This window comes from Dipteris shenzhenensis, chromosome 4 (genome assembly GCF_047967505.1).
Source record: "Dipteris shenzhenensis isolate YYH24624 ecotype China chromosome 4, Dip_SZ_1.0, whole genome shotgun sequence".
NCBI classification, from domain to species: domain Eukaryota; kingdom Viridiplantae; phylum Streptophyta; class Polypodiopsida; order Gleicheniales; family Dipteridaceae; genus Dipteris; species Dipteris shenzhenensis.
In genome coordinates this window covers 13,666,313-13,684,561 of record NC_141599.1, presented here as the reverse complement: position 1 = coordinate 13,684,561, position 18,249 = coordinate 13,666,313, and the positions used below count along the sequence as shown (strand labels likewise).

General features: G+C 40.5%; 1 protein-coding gene across 2 annotated transcripts; it reads left to right on the top strand.

Moving 5' to 3' along the window:
• Positions 1 to 2,120: 2,120 nt before the first annotated feature.
• Positions 2,121 to 7,086, top strand: LOC147902488 (pentatricopeptide repeat-containing protein At2g39620-like). Of its 2 annotated transcripts, XM_087373523.1 has the most exons (4): positions 2,121 to 2,693; positions 2,827 to 3,253; positions 3,503 to 5,477; positions 5,574 to 7,086. In XM_087373523.1, exons 2-4 carry the CDS (start codon positions 3,232 to 3,234, stop codon positions 6,973 to 6,975), a joined length of 3,399 nt encoding a protein of 1,132 aa, XP_087229649.1. In that variant the 5' UTR covers positions 2,121 to 2,693; positions 2,827 to 3,231; the 3' UTR covers positions 6,976 to 7,086. The 2 variants fall into 2 exon arrangements, with proteins under 2 accessions (XP_087229649.1, XP_087229648.1); XM_087373522.1 differs by having other exon boundaries at positions 2,123 to 2,693; positions 3,503 to 7,086.
• The last annotated feature ends 11,163 nt before the right edge of the window (positions 7,087 to 18,249 follow it).

The window sequence follows — 18,249 nt, the reverse complement described above, 5'->3', positions numbered from 1 at the left end:
CTGCTGCAGATGTAGGCACTTCTCGTGGCTGACCTCTCGTTTTGTATGCTCCCTCTTGAAGGCGCGAGCTACTCCCAATGTATCCAAAGATCCCTCGGGCTTTGCGATAGAGCTTGCTTTACTTCCGAGTTCCTGTCTCACGTCCCTTCTCTTCCTTCTAGGAACGGTGCCAAAGAAATCCACATGCCTCCTTTCATTAATGCATGTGTTCGTAACACTCACCAGGCATCTATTGTGCATCTTCCCTCGTTACCTTCAGGTCCTTGGGTGATCCTTAGTTACCTTTGTATTTTCCGATTGCCCTTCGGCCATTTTGTTATTTTTCGTTGTGTGAGGGGTGTCCATATTTGGTTGCTATGGCCTTCTTTCCTGGTGGAAGGTCGCATAATTCCCAAGTATTATTCTTGTACAAAGTTTTCATTTCTTTATTCTTTCTATGTTAGGTAGTAAGGCAAAATGGGTGAAGCCACTTTGCTACCATCAAGTAGATGGAATAGATGGGAGAAAATGTCATGTTCCATGAATCTCATGGATTGCCTAAATCCATAGTATTAGATAGAGATATTAGATTCACTAGTTAGTCTTGGACTCTATACCTTAGAATTGATCTTGGTATGAGGAGCAGGGATCATCCTGAAACAAATGGCTAGATAGAGAGAGTTAACTAAAATCTTGAAGATACATTGGGAGCATATGTTTCATTAAGCAAATGTACATGAAATAGGTGGTCTCCATCGCCTATAGCAATAGAAGACATTTGTCCATAGGGATGAGTCCAATCTAGTTAAATTATGGGATTCAGACCAGCAAATACGACTAGAATTGGAACTTTAGAAAGTGCCTAAGTGGGAGACATAGCCTTTATAATCCAGATCCATGGAATGGTAGCACTTGTGATATCAACATTTAATAACATATGGATAAAGAAAAAACCTATGCAGATGAGAATAGACCTTCTAGAGAATGTGCAAAAGGAGGAAAAGTGTTTTCCAAAAATTCTTACAAATGCAAAGTCCTTGATGATATGACAATGTGTTAGGCTATCAGCCCAATATTGCTGGCTATGTTGGTTAATTTTGAAAAGTATACACAAGGTGGCCTATAACTTAGAATCACCACAAAAATGTAAAGTGCATCTTGTGTTTCATAGTTCTTGTTTCAACTAATTTTTTCAATTAGGTGACTCACTGATTGAGGGTATTGTGATGTTGAAGGCGATACAAGGTAATATGGGATGCAACCCAACAAGATTTCTGGACTAGGGAGAAATGCAAGTTTGGAACTAGAATATACCCACAATTTTAGTTGCATGGCATGACTTCCTCTACCAGAGGCTACTTGGGAATTTGTTCATGAAATGCAAAGAGAATTCCATAAAATTTTATCATTGAGGCCGATGATCTTAAAAAGGAAAGGAATGCTAGCAAATCATTGGACATAAATCTTTAGAGATGTACCATAAAATGGTAATTCACATACATGTAGGACGTTTATGAGCTAAGTCCTTGATTAATGTTATGTGTTTGCTATATTGAGTAAAATGTTCAAAGATCCTCGATGGCCTTTCAAGAGCAAGAGGCGTGTTCAAGAAAGGTGTGAGGATTTGGCTAGACATATGGGATCAAAAGGCCACCGATTGTTGGTATCTTATTGACTCCATTGGTGCACGATCTAAGGACAACATGGGAGAAATAGACCTTCTGTGGGCCATCATGGATAACATCCTAGACTCTTGGCCCTCCAATTGATTCCACAACTTACATAGAGAGAGAACCATAGGATTTGGGTAAGATCAACCTTAGCAAAATTTTGACCAAGGTGGTCTACAAGGTGCTCATTAGCGAAAATATGTATGTGTCTCCCCCATGGTTAGGGGAGGGTCTTTCTTTTGCTGTGTGCCACGCGGGACCGGCATCGACACTTATAACTGGGCCAATTTCGCGGGCTCGGGATCGACCACACCCATAACTGGGCCAATTTTGGAGGTTGGGGGTCTTTTTTTTATGAGGGTTGGCCACCCCACCATGGTTTGATTCTGAAAATGCAATGCATTCAAGTTGTATAGACTTTATGACCTTATTCCATCCGTTCATTGCTACAAGGTGGTGTAGCGTGCATTGCCTCATTAGGGCTATGCCTTAACACAATCCGCGGCCTCTAGCATCTTTGGAAGACACTAGCATGATCGTGGAATAGTCGGAGTTACGGACTCTACAGCTTGAAAACGAAGTATAAATAATTGTGTTCAACAACACAATTTCTTTCCCCAATACAGAAATGGCCGTGGGCAGCAGACTTGAGTATGGGGAGAAGTACCTGATAGCTCCCCTTGTGCGACGCCTTTTGTGGGGTGGTTGTACAGGCTTGGCAAGAGGGCACTTGAAGAGCTGCAATGCTGCGGCTGCATGTGATGGCCAGGGGATGACGGAGGGACTGAAGGCGAACGGGAGCGTTGGAAGGGGCAGATTGGGCAATGCAGAGGAAGCCTGGAAGGACCGAAAGCCTTGTGCAGATGATTGGAACCAATCTTTATCTGAGATACGTCCTAGCCCTCACAATGGTCCACGGACATGCTTGGAAAACGACTTGGGTGCTGAAGATGTACGGAAAAATGGCTGGAAATCAAAATTTCATCGTTTGGGGGTGCTTATGTAATGTGGTCATGGGGCGTTCAAAGCCTTGCTGCAAAGCAGGTGTGCTCGAATCTTTTTTATAATTTGTCGTACAAATGAATCAGTTAAGTTATGCCTGGATTTGAGTGTTAGTGGGAATGGTACAGGGAATGTCTATGCAAGCTTTGACCTAGTTCGGTGATGATTTTTGCAGGTGGACTTTGGAATTCTAATCAATTATCTCTACGCTGGGAGGGAGAGGGAATTCGATTTTCCCACATACATGAGCTCAAGAGAGCCAAGGAGTGTCCAGCGCACGATTTTGTGCCACCCAAGCCTCAAAATGTAAGGACTAGACAAGGGTCAGAAGAAGGGCACAAATTTTAGCAACTGCATACCTTACGAGAGTAGGGGTGAGTAAAAAGGTCACCCTTGAAGATTGAGGTCACCTCACTGAGTTAGTCTTAGGAAAGTGGGGGGAAGGAGGTTTCTCGAAGCTCCCTCCCTCCCCAATGAAGCCAAGTAACTTGACAGCTTCGTGAGTCCCTCTCGAGATAATGACAACATACACATGAAGCAGAGATCTCTCACATTTGTCTGACGCAACTGCAACGAGACCATGCAGGCCTGTAGGCGCTCAGGTGCGTGGTTGGATCTTTTTCCCGCGTGGCAAGGTCGGAAGAGCTCCATTAAGCCTAAAATTAATGGCTTCGCCATGACTTCAAGGGCCTTGGAGCAGCGGTGAAGGGTTCTGATTTACAAGCTGTGCTACAAACCATTTTGCACCTTGAAAATTCAGAAAAACTAAGATGTGTACATTTAAGGACTGAGTGTCTAAAACTGGATGATAACTTTTATGTTTTGAGTGCAATGGGTTTTATTGTTGTCAGGTTTGGCAGGTAGCTCATGGAAGGAGTTCTGCACGGACCCCTCCAGCAGTCTAGGAATGAACAGGGCCACAGCATCCACTGGTCATGCGTGGTCAAACTCTGAAGAATGTAGCTTGCTGGAGGGTGACAAGGCCAGCCGTAGGTCTATAGTACAGGTGAATGAGCCTAAAGCACAGGAATTTAGCTTAGAGGAGGTACTCACCTCTTTGGAACGGATGCCCCAGCTGCCTTCGGTTGAAAACGTTACATTCATCTTGCATACATGCAGGAAAGAGAAAAACCTAGCGTGTACCAAGCGCCTGCACGCCTACATGTGCAATAGTGGGCTTGAAGATCATAGATGTCTTGGGAACTACCTTGTCCCAATGTTGGTACAAGTTGGAAGCATGTGCGATGCTCAGCAGGTTTTTAATAGATTGGTTGATCGGAATGTGTATTCTTGGACTTTTCGGATCATGGGTTACATTGAATGTGGGGAATCACAGCATGCCCTCAACTTGTACCAAACAATGCAAGACGATTGTGTACATCCTAGCAAGTATACGTTCTTGGCATTATTGAAGGCTTGTGCTAGGTTGAAAGATGCAGACAGAGGCCGAGAAATACATGCTGAGATTGCCAGAAAGGGGTTTGAAAGAGAACTTTTCGTTGGCAGCACCTTGGTTGATATGTATGCTAAATGTGACTCCCTTGCAGAAGCAAGGGAAGTGTTTGACAAGCTTCGAGTTCGAGATGGAGTAGCATGGAATGCACTAATCGCAGGATATGCCGAGCATGGTTGTGGTGAGGAAGCATTAAACTGTTTCGAACGGATGCAACTGGAGGGTGTGTGTCCAAATGTAGTCACATTTGCTTGCAGCTTGAAAGCTTGTGGCAGGATAGGAGCCATAGGCAAGGGCGGAAAATTACATGCTGAGATTGCCAGAAAGGGGTTGGAAAATGAGATTTTGACCACCAACTCCTTGGTGGATATGTATGCCAAAAGTGGCTTGCTTGCAAAAGCACGGGAATTGTTTGACAAGCTGCCAGTTCGAGATGTAGTCTCATGGACTGCACTACTTGCAGGATATGTCGAGCATGGGCTTGGTGAGGAAGCCCTGTACCATTTTGAACAAATGCAATTGGAGGGCATCTCTCCAAATGCTATCACATTTGTTTGCAGCTTGAAAGCTTGTGGCAGTATAGGGGCCATAGACAAGGGCCGAGAAATACATGCTGAGATTGCCAGGAAGGGATTGCAAAGAGAGATTTTTGTTGGCAGTACCTTGGTGGATATGTATGCTAAATGTGGCTCGCTTGCAAAATCACGGGAAGTGTTTGGCAAGCTTCCAATTCGAAACGAAGTCTCATGGAATGCACTGATTGCAGGTTACGCCGAGCATGGACTTCTTGAGGAAGCTCTTAACTGTTTTCAACAGATGCAACTGGAGGGCATCTCTCCAGATGCTGTCACATTTGTTCACAGCTTGAAAGCTTGTAGCAGCAAAGGATCCATAGACAATGGCCGAGAAATACACGCTGAGATTGTGAGAAAGGGGTTGGAAAGAGATCTTTCTGTTGCCAGCATCTTGGTGGATATGTATGCCAAATGCGGCTCACTTGCAGATGCAAAGGAATCGTTTGGCAAGCTTCCAGTGCGAAATGAGGTCTCCTGGAATGCTCTAATTGCTAGATATGCGGAACATGGGCTTGTTGAGGAAGCTCTAAACTGTGTCCAACAGATGCAACAGGAGGGCATCTCTCTGGATGCTGTCACATATGTTTGCAGCTTGAAGGCTTGTAGCAGCATAGGAGCCATAGACAAGGGCCGAGAAATACACGCTGAGATTGCGAGAAAGGGGTTCGATAAAGATCTTTTTGTGGGCAGCACCTTGGTTGATATGTATGCCAAATGTGGCTCGCTTGCAAAAGCATGGGAAGTATTTGACAAGCTTCCTGTTCGAAATGAGGTCTCGTGGAATGCACTTATTGCAAGGTATGCGGAGCTAGACCTTAGTGAGGAAGCACTGAACTGTTTCAAACTGATGCAATTGGAGGGTGTCTCTCCAACTGATGTCACATTTGTTTGCAGCTTGAAAGCTTGTGGTAGTATAAAAGCCATAGACAAGGGCCAAGAAATACACGTTGAGATTACAAAAAAGGGGTTGGAAAGAGATCTTGTTGTTGGCAGTGCCTTGGTAGATATGTATGCCAAATGTGGTTTTCTTGCAGAAGCACGGGAACTGTTTGATAGGCTTCCAGTTCGAGATGTAGTCTTGTGGACTACACTAATGGCAGGTTATGCCGAGCATGGTCTTGGTGAGGAAGCGCTGGACTGTTTCAAACAGATGCAACTTGATGGTGTCTCTCCAACTACGGTCACGTTTGTTTGCGGCTTGAAAGCTTGTGGCAGCATAGGAGCCATAGACAAGGGCCGAGAAATACACGCTAAGATTGTTAGAGAGGGGTTGGAAAGAGATGTTTTTGTTGGCAGCACCTTAGTGGACATGTATGCCAAATGTGGTTTGCTTGCAAAAGCACAGGAAGTGTTTCACATGCTTCCTGATCGAAATGAGGTCTCATGGACTGCATTAATTGCAGGATATACTGATGAGGGACTTGGTGAGGAAGCATTGAACTGTTTCAAACAGATGCAACTAGAGGGTGTCTCTCCTAATGCTGTCACATTTGTTTGCAGCTTAAAAGCTTGTGGCAGCATTGGAGCCATAGAGAAGGGCCGAGCAATACATGCTGAGATTGCAAGAAAGGGGATGGAAAGAGAGATTCGTGTTGGCAACACCTTGGTGGATATGTATGCCAAATGTGGCTCACTTGGAGAAGCACATGGAGCATTTGACACAATCCAAGTTCATGATGAGGTCTCATGGAATGCATTAATTGCAGGATATGCCCAGCTTGGAGAACATGAAATTGTTTTCCATATGCTCGAGAGAATGAGAGGGGAAGGGATAAAACCAGGCATGGTCACCTTCCTTATTGTTCTTACTGTATGCAGTCACACGGGTCTAGTGGATAAAGGCCAGAAGTACTTTGAGACCATGAGCAAAGGCTATGATATCACTCCAACTATTGAGCACCACACTTGCATGGTTGATCTCCTCGGCCGTGCAGGTCAATTTGATGATGTCGTAACCATGGTGAAGAAGATGCCTTTCCATCCTAATCTTGTGTTGTGGCATACTGTGTTGGGTGCTTGTCGAAAGTGGGGTAATGTGGAACTTGGAAGACAGGCCTTTGAACATGCAGTGCAATTGGATCAACAGGATGCTGTAGCTTATGTCTTGATGTCTAATATCTATGCAGATGCCCACATGCAGGAGGATGTGAAGAAGGTTGAGGCAATGAGAGTGAAAAAACAAGCATGGATGAAGCCAAGACATAATTGGTCAACTGACATCGGTGAAATTGTGCATTCATTTTTGGTGGGGAACAAGAAATTCAAATCAAGAATATATATATGCACAGCTAGCTGATCTTTCCCTAAAAAGGAGGAAGTTGGTTCTCAGAAGGATGTATATGTTGATGCCAAGAAAGGTGAGTTATGTGGGCAGAGTGAGAGGTTGGCAATTTCGCAGGCCCGAAGAGGACACTTTATGTGCTGTTAAAAATCTCCAAGTTTGTAATTACTGACAACTGTCGTGTGCTTCCTTCACATAGATCAAGGAGAGCAGCAAACAGTATAAGTTTTTATGTAAAGAAATTCGCCGAACTCATTGGTTATTTAATGACAACAAGGGCATCCACTAAACTAAGACCAATGGATGTAAGACCTATCCATTTAAAAACATAATAGTTTTATATGGATTTTTGTTTTGGGAATAATTTTGAAAATTCTTAGAAATCTTTGAAAAGACATAGGTAATTTTAAAATCCTTGATGATTTATCAACCAAAATTTTGATAAGATGTACTTTGTGATGCGTATTTATTTGTTATGATTAATATTTATGACTTTGGGTAGATGGTAAGATTGTTTGCTTGTGAATTTATATTTTCATAGAATTCATGACTTATTGTACAAGGTATTATGAACACTTTAATGAAATATAGAACTACATAACAAGACAATCTACAAATGCTCTCCCAGGGAGACTCTTTACGAGTTGAGAAGTACTATATGTTTCAAAGTTCTTCATTGAATTAATCAGTGCTACCTTAATCTCTTTTTCCTTCTACAAATAGAGTTGATTATATTAATTTATTTTAAAAGAATTAAATTAAGTTCAAAGAGGAGGCCTCCTATCTAAAGATGGTAAAACAAAGACAATATGGATGTTTGAAGACAAACATTCTTATTTAAATAATGATAATCTTTAAAAGTACATAATAAAATATGTGAAAGCTTACTAATAATGTATTAATAAACATACTTTAATTTATATTATAGAATATTATAACAAAATAAAGTTAACAACATCATAATAAAATAAATGAAATTTTAATAATCAAGATTTATAAAAAATATAGTAACACATAAACATTATAAATTAAAGAAAAATAATAACTATACAAGACTTTCAAAATTTTACCATAACAATTGTAGACTACGAAAGAAAGAAAGATCTTGATTATAATAACACATAAACATTATAATTAAGATTTATACAAAATCTTGATTATAATAACACAAACATTATAAAGTAAAAAAAAATAATAACCATACAAGACTTTCAAAAATTTACCATACCAATTGTAGACTATGAAAAGAAGAAATATCTTGATTATAATAACACACAAACATTATAAATTAAAGAATAATAATAATTATAAAGACTTTCAAAAACTTAATTACCATACTATGAAAGAAAGAAAAGGGAACTCATATTAGGTAAACGAATATAATGTCATTACATCAGATATGTACTACATCAAAGTTTGTCCATGGCATCAACATCATGAATAGTTTTAACGTCTATAGCATCATCATCCATGGTCAGGCTTGACCTTTGGCCCACACCACCAATAGTAGTGTGCATGCACCATGGATGCTACTTGCTAATGTCCACTACATATCACTTTCCACGATCTCTTCTATTTCATTGTAGACCACTAATGTGACATTTATTGAATGAAAAAATAGATAAAGCTAGATGAAATTATACTATGACATTTACTGATAAAAACAAAGAATTTTAAAGGACAGGCAAAGGCTCATATTTATCTAGAGTTGAATGTTTTAACCATGTATTGTGAATGATTTGTTAGAGTACATGCAAATTTGGTGGTCACTTTGAAAACCACTTATACTTTAAAGGATTTTTTAAGGATTAAAGGTGGTACTCAACACGATTAAAAGTGATCATCAAGGAAAGTGAGACAAAAGGATTTAGAGAAACGCTTAAGGCTTTACAGACCAAACTGCTTTAAAGGATGCACAATGCTTCAAATTGGTGCACAACCCTTTAGGGGCCTTGAATATTCTTAAAGCGATAAGAGATTCTTTAAACAAGATGCAAGGCTACAACAAAAGGATTTAAAGCAGCACTTGAGGCTTTATACCCAAAGTTGCATTAAAGTGATGCCATCGTGTTAGCATTTAAGGAACATAACACACCTCCAGTTTGGAGCTTTATTATTTTCCATTCCTCTACCCAAGCAACATCATCTTTGCTCATTATCTTTTATACATAATGAGATTTATTTTGACACATTTCAATATATATTATAACGTTTTATTTCATTAATTTAATTAACAAGGTGAAGACCAATCTGAAGCATGTACGTGGAAACAAAATGATACATGCATATGAAATGATGTCCATTGGATACTTCTCTTCAATAGAGGAGGGCAAAATACTTTTACATTGTTCTCGTCGAAATGTAAATAATGTATTTCATTATCCTGCTATCACTCAAAGGTATATTGATGGTACCAAATCCATCATCAACCCACACCAAAAGCCACATCATTTAATCAATGAGCTTCTGAATTTATGCAAGATGACTGGGTCTGTGATTTTTTTGCGGGGACAGAAACAATCACAATATGTGCTTTGCAAAAGCATAAGAATTGTGTTGCATCATGCTAGGACAGCTCAACACAGTCAAAACATCAAAAGAGGCATGGGATATGTTCGCAGCTCTCTACGAGTCCAAGAACACATCCAGGATTCTCACCTTGAGAAACCAAATCAACCAGAGTTTCCGCAACAGCAGCGAAACCGATCGTGCTTATGTACTTTGCATAAAAGACTACAACAATCAACTTGCAATAGTAGGAGAGACTATGAACCCCGTAGAAATGGTTCAAGTCATTTTGAATGGACTAGGAGAGAGAGACGAGAATCTAGTCCAGAGTATTGCCATCCAACAGCAAATTCCGACACTGGAAGAACTTTAGTCAGTCCTACTTGGTGAAGAACTCAGGACTCAGGCCATTCAAGCACGTAAAGGTCATTCTAATGATCAGGCATTCACAGCTTCAGATAGAAGCAGAGGCAGAGGCAGAGGTAGATCATATCAGAAAAGTGGTCATCATCAGCAACAAAATCAAAGTCAGCATCAGCATCAGCATCATCCTCAGCAACATCAGAATCAGCAAAGAGGAAATCATTCCAATCGAGGAAGATTCCAAGGACAAGGGAATGCATCCACCAATGTGTAAAACATTCAGTGCAACTACTATCACAAGTTTGGACACTATGAAAGAGATTGCCGCAAGAAGCAGTACGACCAAGGCGGTCAATCCAGCAGTAATTGAGGGAATTCTCGAGGCAGAGGAAATCATCGTGGTGGACATTCTAGTCACAGTCATTTTGCAAATGAACATGGAAATATGTTTCTTGCAAGCGAGGAATTGCATCAGACTGATACAGTGTACCTAGACAATTGATTTCAATCCCAAAGAGGATTACAGCTATCAAGTCGACCAATTGGAATAGGATCCTTAGTACATCGACAACGATGCATCATCTCACATGACAAATCATCAGGAATGGTTCACAAAAATGAAGCCATTAGAAGGTCAGAAAAATGTCATCTACACAGCAGACAATACACCGAATCCAGTTCAAGGGACAGGTGTTATCCCTATGAACAATTTCACTGGTACGAAAGGATTAGTAAAAGATGTGCTCTATGTTTCGAAGCTCAGCAAGAACCTTTTGTCAGTAGGTCAAATGACAGAGCACAATTACAAGGTCATCTTCGACGGTGATGAATGCACTATCAGAGATAAATCCAAAAGATGTCAGCTAGTAGCAAAAGGTGTCAAGGAAGGATGCTTATATAGAATGCTAGCTACAGTACCAGATAAGCATGCCATGTCAGCTCAATCGCAACAGATGCTACTATCTACAAAATGGCACAAGAGATATGGTCATGTCAACTTCAAGTACTTGTTAGATCTCAGGAATCAGAATATGGCAATTGGGATTCCGAAGCTACAGTTTCTTTGAAAAGTTTGTGAAGCATGCTGCTTCAGCAAACAAAAGCGAACCAACTTTGTCAGAAGTACCTCTCGTGCACGAGGTATTCTTAATTTGATACATACCGATGTATGGGGTTATGCCCAGAACCGCAGCATCAATGGTTCACTTTACTACTTGACTTTCATCGATGACTAGCAGATAGTGTTGGGTCTACTTTCTGAAAGAAAAATCTGAAGTGTTTTCCAGATTTCAAGAATTCAAAGCCATGTTAGAAAACCAGACAGGCAGAAAGATCAAAGTCATGAGATCAAATAGAGGAAGTGAATACATGTCTTTAGCATTCATGAACTTTTGCAAAAATCATGGCATTTGAAGACAATCCAAATGTGCAGATACTCCTTAATAGAATGCAAGACGTGAAAGGAAGAATGGGACTTTAGTAGACAGTGCTAGAGCAATGCTTAGTGAAAAGAATCTTCCGAATCAATATTGGGCAGAAGCAATAGCTACAGTAAACTACTTGCTTATAGGGCTTCCTACCAAACCGATACAGTGTATGACTCCTTATGAAGCATTCACTGGACACAAGCCACACATTGGGCATCTTCGCATATTTGGTTGCATAGCATATGCCCACATACATGATGATCATCATAGGAAATTGGATGCAAAGTCACGCAAATGCATCATGGTTGGCTACAGTGAAGAAAGCAAAGCATAAAAATTGTATGATCCCATCAATTGCAAGGTCATTATCTCCAAAGATGTAATCTTTGATGAGGAATCAGAATGGAAAACCTCACCTACACAAGAGATAGAAGCATCGACTCCACATTCATCTATAGAACAGGTTGATGAAGAAGAGCAAGAATTGCCAACAACACCCCAAGCAGAGCCACAGCAGCTCAGACGTTCTACTAGGGAAAGTAGACCTCCAGCCAGATTGACATATGCTCAGAAAGGCAAAGCAATTCAGGTGGAAACCACCAACTATGCTCTTATGACTACCATCATGGCTACAGAAGAGTCAGTGTACTTCGAAGATGCAGTAGACAAGCCAGAATGGCAAACTGCTATGAATGAAGAAATGGATGCTTTGTATAAAAATAACACTTGGGAATTATGTGACCTTCCACCAGGAAAGAAGGCCACAGCAAACAAATGGGTATACAGAGTGAAGTACAATCTAGATGGCCGTATTCAGAGATACAAAGCCAAACTAGTTGCAAAAGGATTTGCACAACAATATGGTCAGGACTATGATGAAACTTATGCTCCAGTAGCAAAGATGGATTCCATACGGTTCTTGATATCACTAGTGACACTCAGTAGATGGAATGTGTATCAGCTCGATGTTAAGAATGCATTTCTCAATGGTTATCTAGACGAGGAAGTCTACATGCATCAACCAGCAGGTTATGTTGAACCAAGAAAAAAGAATAAGGTTTGCCATCTCAAGAAGAGTCTCTATGGCTTAAAGCAAGCACCCAGAAGTTGGTACAATAGAATTGACAAGTATTTTGCTGATCTGGGATACATGAAATCCAATGCAGATCATACTCTCTACTACAAAGTTTAAGGGGAAGACATTACTATTGCACTTTTGTACATAGATGATCTGATTGTGACAGGAAGCAAGGATAGCTTCATTAGAAAACTAAAACAAGACTTATCTGCAGAGTTTGACATGAAAGATCTTGGACTTATGCACTATTGTCTTGAGATTGAGTTCTGGAGAGATTCAGATAGCACATTCATGAGTCAACTCAAGTATGTTGATAGTCTCCTGAAGAAGTTTCATATGGCAGATTGCAAGATTGCAGCCACTCCCATGGAACAGAGTTTGAAACTTACTAAAGATTTAGAAAAGCCTATAGTCAATGATAGATACTATAGGCATCTCATCGGATCTCTTATATATCTGACAATCACATGGCCAAATATTTGTTATGCAGTAAGCTCATTAGCACAGTTTATGGCAAATCCAAAACAGTCTCACTGGAATGCAGCCAAAAGAGTCTTGAGATACATCATAGGTACAAGACAGTTTGGGATAGAATACAAAGGAAGTCATCCATGGTTGCATGGATACTGTGACAGTGACTATGCCGAAGATCATGAGACTAGGAGATCAATATAGGTATATGCATTTTTCCTTGGTCAAGGTGCTATATCATGGTTGTCAAACAAACAAACAACTGTTTCTTTATCTTCGACTGAAGCAGAATATTGAGCACTCACTACAGGTGCATGTGAGGCTATATGGCTCAGAAGACTATTGTCAGAAACAGATTACTTTGATGAGTCAAAGCCAACAACAATATACTGTGATAATCAATCAGCTCAAGCATTGGCCAAAAATCTAGTATATCACTCTAGGACAAAGCACATTTATGTCAGAGAGCACTTCATTAGAGAAAGAGTGTTACTTGGTGACATCACAATGTGGCATTGTGGTAGCAAAGAGAATGTTGCAGACATCTTTACCAAACCACTCGGTAAAGAGCTTTTTGAGAAACACTGATTAGCTCTTGGTTTGATGCAGAGGAAGGACATTCCCATTAAAGGGTTGTGATGGAATGTAATGCTCAGTCCTTCTTTGATTCCCCAGAATCATCATCTTGAGGGAAGGCCTACTTCATGATGTTGATCTTGAGGGAAGGTGTTGAGAGTTCACGCTCAACATCATGTGATCATGTGTGCATAGCACCATCACGTGATCATATGTGCATAGCACTAACCTTATAGAGTGCTATAAAGGAAAGGGTTCGATCCCCTAACCTAACTCTAAATGGGTTTGTATATATTATATTTTTTCAACTAAATCTAGTGTACAATTAGTCATTTGTGGTGTTCTCTCTAGCTGTGCCTCTTCATATTTTTTCATCAACTAGGTGTGTGCCTCATTGTAGACTCTATGGCTTTGTGAAGGCACTTTTTTTCCTGTCCTACCAATCAACAAACAAAATATCAATAGAGATAATCGTGTTGTTAAACTGAAAACTGTTTCTAGCAATCCATATGAACCAAACAGCCTGTGCCTTATCAGATGCCACATGTCCTTCCTGATCTTGGAGGGCTCCCCTAAAAGAATAGACTTCCAATTTAACGGCTCCCCATAACCATATGAACAAGTTTCTAGACTTTCCTTGCATGAGGACATGCCACAAAGAGATGAAAAACATCTTCACAAACCCCTAGGCATCGTTTGTAGCAACTATCACCCTTCATTCTTGGGCTTCTGCTATTTGTCCATACAAACATGTGGAGTATCATCCAAAGCAGAGTTGTGACTTTCTTCGGCATGTTTTTGTCCCAAATAGCCTCAAATCTGTTCTTCCAAGTGGCAACACTGTCACCAATGCTCCACCTTTTTTTGAGTTCCTTGTAAACTTCGTTAATAGTGGAAGTTGGCATAAATATGGGGAAAAAGTGGGAATTCCCTACCCAACTAAATTCCTTCATGTAAACCACCCTTCCATTGAATTTCACCTTGCAAGAGTGCAATTCTATTCATGACTAAAGTTTGCTGATTGTTAGTGAGTGAAAACTCTCTTGCTAGCACTTCCATTTGAGATTTCCTTGATCCCACAATTGTCCCCAGCATTGAAGGCCCTTTTTGAATAACATGCTTGCTCTCACTAAGTTTTCATCACTCACTAACTTGTCCTTGAAGATCACCGAGACCCAAATGGAATCAAGCGCCATAAAGGCACCCTTTCCTAAAAAGACAATGAAACTCTTGATTTGCTTAAAAGTAGACCACAAAGACCTCCATAAGGGTCTCCCTTTTGTGGTGCAGGGTTTTGGGGAGCAAAGGGTAGAAAGAAGAGGAAATTTTTTTCACATAGGGGAGCTAAGAGGCCGAATATGAATAGTATTTCTGAGCAAAAGCAGGGACCGATATTCCAAAGGATTAAGAATAGCCTTGACAATCCAGGAGGCAGCTAGCTTATGAGAAGCTTGCTCAATGTCAACTATCCCCAGACCTCCTTCCCCTTTGGGTTTAATGTAGAAAGACCACCTTAGCTTAGACAGTCTAGTTGGGACCCCCCAAAGAAAGGATCTACAAAGATTAATGAAACTCTCAAGATGAGCCTTTGACGGTGCCCAGCAGGATAAATAGAAGATAGCTATAGGATAGAGGCAATGATTAAGAACTAATCTTCTTCTAGCTAAATTGGCTTGAAAGCCTCTCCATCTATCAAGCTTCTTCTTGAATTTTCATCAAAACCAATCCCATATCTACTTTATTGAGATTTGAAAACCCATGGGGATCCCAAGCAAGCAAAAAATAGAGCCATGGGGAATCTTCAAACATCCAAGATCCCTCAACACCTACTACTCATTCCCACTTAACGTTGCATACCTAGTTTTTGAGTGGTTGACGAGGGATCCTAAGGCTTCACAAAAAACATCAAGGAACTTCAAAACATTTTAAATGTCCTATCTTGTGTTCTTAGGAGTGAAGTTAGTATCATCTACAAATTGTTGTGGCAAATAAGTTGTTCACTTGAAGGGAGCCCAATACCTTTAATGGTACCATTTTTAGTTTCATTTTGAATAAGCCATCCCAATGAATCAATAGCCATCGCAAAAAGGAGGGGAGCAATAGAGCAGTCTGGTCTTGTGGATTTTTGATGGGGAAAGAGTGATTCATCTCTCCATAGACACACACTTTTGCTGAAGCATTAGTAAGGAGCCGTCTCACAAAAGACACAAAGGTCGGGGGAAGGTCCATGTCCTAGAGGGTCTGTATAAGAAAATCCCAATCCAAGCTGTCATAAGCCTTGTCAAAATCAGATTTGAGAAAACAAATGTCCTGCTTTGAGTCTTTTGCATACACACCCTTCCCAAATATTGATGATTGCTTCTAGAAGGTGTTTGCCTTTAATGAACCCCCTCTTCTCCTTGAGGATCCAAGAGTCCATTCTGTTTTGAATTTGTAGGGAGAGGTCTTAGCAAAGATCTCCTAGCTATAGTTAAATATTGTATGAGGTCTCTAGTTTTTAAGTTCTTCCCTGGGACCACCATCCTTGGGGATAAGTTTGATAACTCCCCCATTTATGTAAGCAGGTAGGGAGGAGGAAACAAGGCTTTCTCCCAAACCTGAAGTAGCCGAGGGTCTACAGTTCCCCAAAAGGCCTTATAAATTCCATAGGCAGGCCATCTTTACATGGTGTCTTACCCTTAGCCATTAATGTATTGCTTGTTTGAGTTTATTTAACGTGAGGGGATTTTTTAGGTATATACTTTCAAAATTCATGACAATCTTTCTTCTAGCCTCTTTGCATAATTTCCTGGCTTGCTTAATAGACTCATTTGGCAGAATAGCATCAGATAGCAATTTTTGAAAGTATTGGAGGATGAAGTGAATGTTCTCTCTGCTGAATCTGCTGCTATTAAGTTGTCACCATTTTTCTACAGAGGAACTTCTTGAGCTCTCTTTATTTTGATCAGTTTGAAAGTTTCCTTGGTTGGTCTGTCAATTTTACTTTTCTCTTAAATAAGCTTTTGACTCATTGAGCTTTAGTTGCTCTTGGAGTTTAGAGCTCTTCTAGCTATGATCAGTTCATCTTGTGCTCTTACATCCCTTGACCTAGCACCCCTCTCTAAATCACTAAAGGTCGCTTTGATTTTTTCCATTCCATGAGATTTGAATTTGGCCTGGTCACACCTCGCCTGCATTAGGAATTTCTGGGTTCTTTTTATTGCATCTTGCTAGGAGACCTCAGCTGTTCTTGGCTCAATGAAGCAAACCTCAAAGATATTTGAAATCCTTTCCTGAACACTTCTAAGGTAGAAAAGTTTAGGATCGGCCTTAAACCATCAAGAGGAAGGTCTCCCCATTCCAAAGTTACATTGAAGGAAAATAGGCTTATGGTCCGATAGGAAAATACTAGAATGAGTCCATTCAGTAATAGAGGACATCTCACTTAACAGATCTTGTGATAGATAATTAATCTTCTATTGAGACTTGATTAATTATTGCACCACATGAAAGTGACCTCTTTACCTATGTCAACAAAATGGAATTGCTCTTTCAAGTTTTCCTAGGCATCTCTCTTTGATCCTTTAACAATTGAGCCTTTTTCCATCCACCTGTCCTTGGCTGTTTCCACCTCTCCAAGTAGAAAACTTCTTTCCCCAATAGCATCTAGAGAGTCCCAAGTGTTTTCTTTCTCAATAACTGCTGGGGGCATAGATGGAAGTGATAGAGAAACGTTGACCTTTAAAAAGAACAGTTAAAGAAACCCATATGTCCTGAGTGTCATGCTCACTAAGGATACAACCTACATAGTGGAAAGCAGTCCCCCCCTTTCCATCCTCATGGTTAGTGACAAACCAAGTACTTCTTTTGTCTACTTTTTTTCTTCTATCCTGAAGAGTGAGGCCAATTACTTTTACCTCTTGAAGGGCTAAGAACATGGAGAAAGGGAATTGGACCTCAGCCAGAAAGCGAGCTCCTTACTTCTACCAGGTTCAGTTAGACCCCTAACTTTATAGGTGAGGAGAGAGACCATTTTATTTACCATTCATCTTGGATCCCTTCTTAGCCCTGGGATTCGAGCTATCACATTGAGAACTTGCTATTTTTGAGTACCTTCTTTCGTTCTGCACAACTGTAAAAGCAATGTTCTAGGGAGGAGTTTCCTTGACCTCTTGGGTAGCCTTGGGGAGCTCCTCTTTTGAGTTATTTCCTTGCATATTGTCTATAGCCATGTCATCACTTTTGGTAACATCCTCTTCAAAGTCCTTTGCCCAGCTAGGGTCAAAGTCATCATTCTACATCTTGTCTTGGTTTTCTCTAATCCACTATTCAGTGTCATCATTAGCTTGAGCTTCAAAAGATTTCTTAGTGAGAGGAGCCTGAGGGGGCTTAATTAGCACTTGATTTGGAGTAGCTTTGGGACTAGAGGGAGATACCTCTCTTAAAGGAAATTTTTAACACTAAAAATAGGAGCCTTAGGTACCCATTTCTCAATTGGTGGCATAGGAGGCTTAGGAGTGAGAGGGGTCTGAGGTTTGGTTTTACTCTTCTTTTGAGGATAATTCTTCACTGAATGATGTGCCAATCCACATAGAAAGCAAGAGTTAGGGAGGTCTACAGCAACTATTGTTCTCTAAATATGCTCCCATTCCTATTGAGAATCACTAATGAGCTCGGTAGTTCCTCAATGATGTCCATCTAAATGCAAATCTGGGGGTTTTTACTTGGGTTTATAAAGTTTTCAGCTTCTACACCTAGCACCTTATCTAGACCTTATAGAGAGCTGGAAGTTGATTAGAGAGGGACAATGGTAGATGTTATTACATAGCCATGTAGGTTAGCAGTAGTGACTACGAGGGGTGTGTGCAGGTGGGTTAGTCACAACGG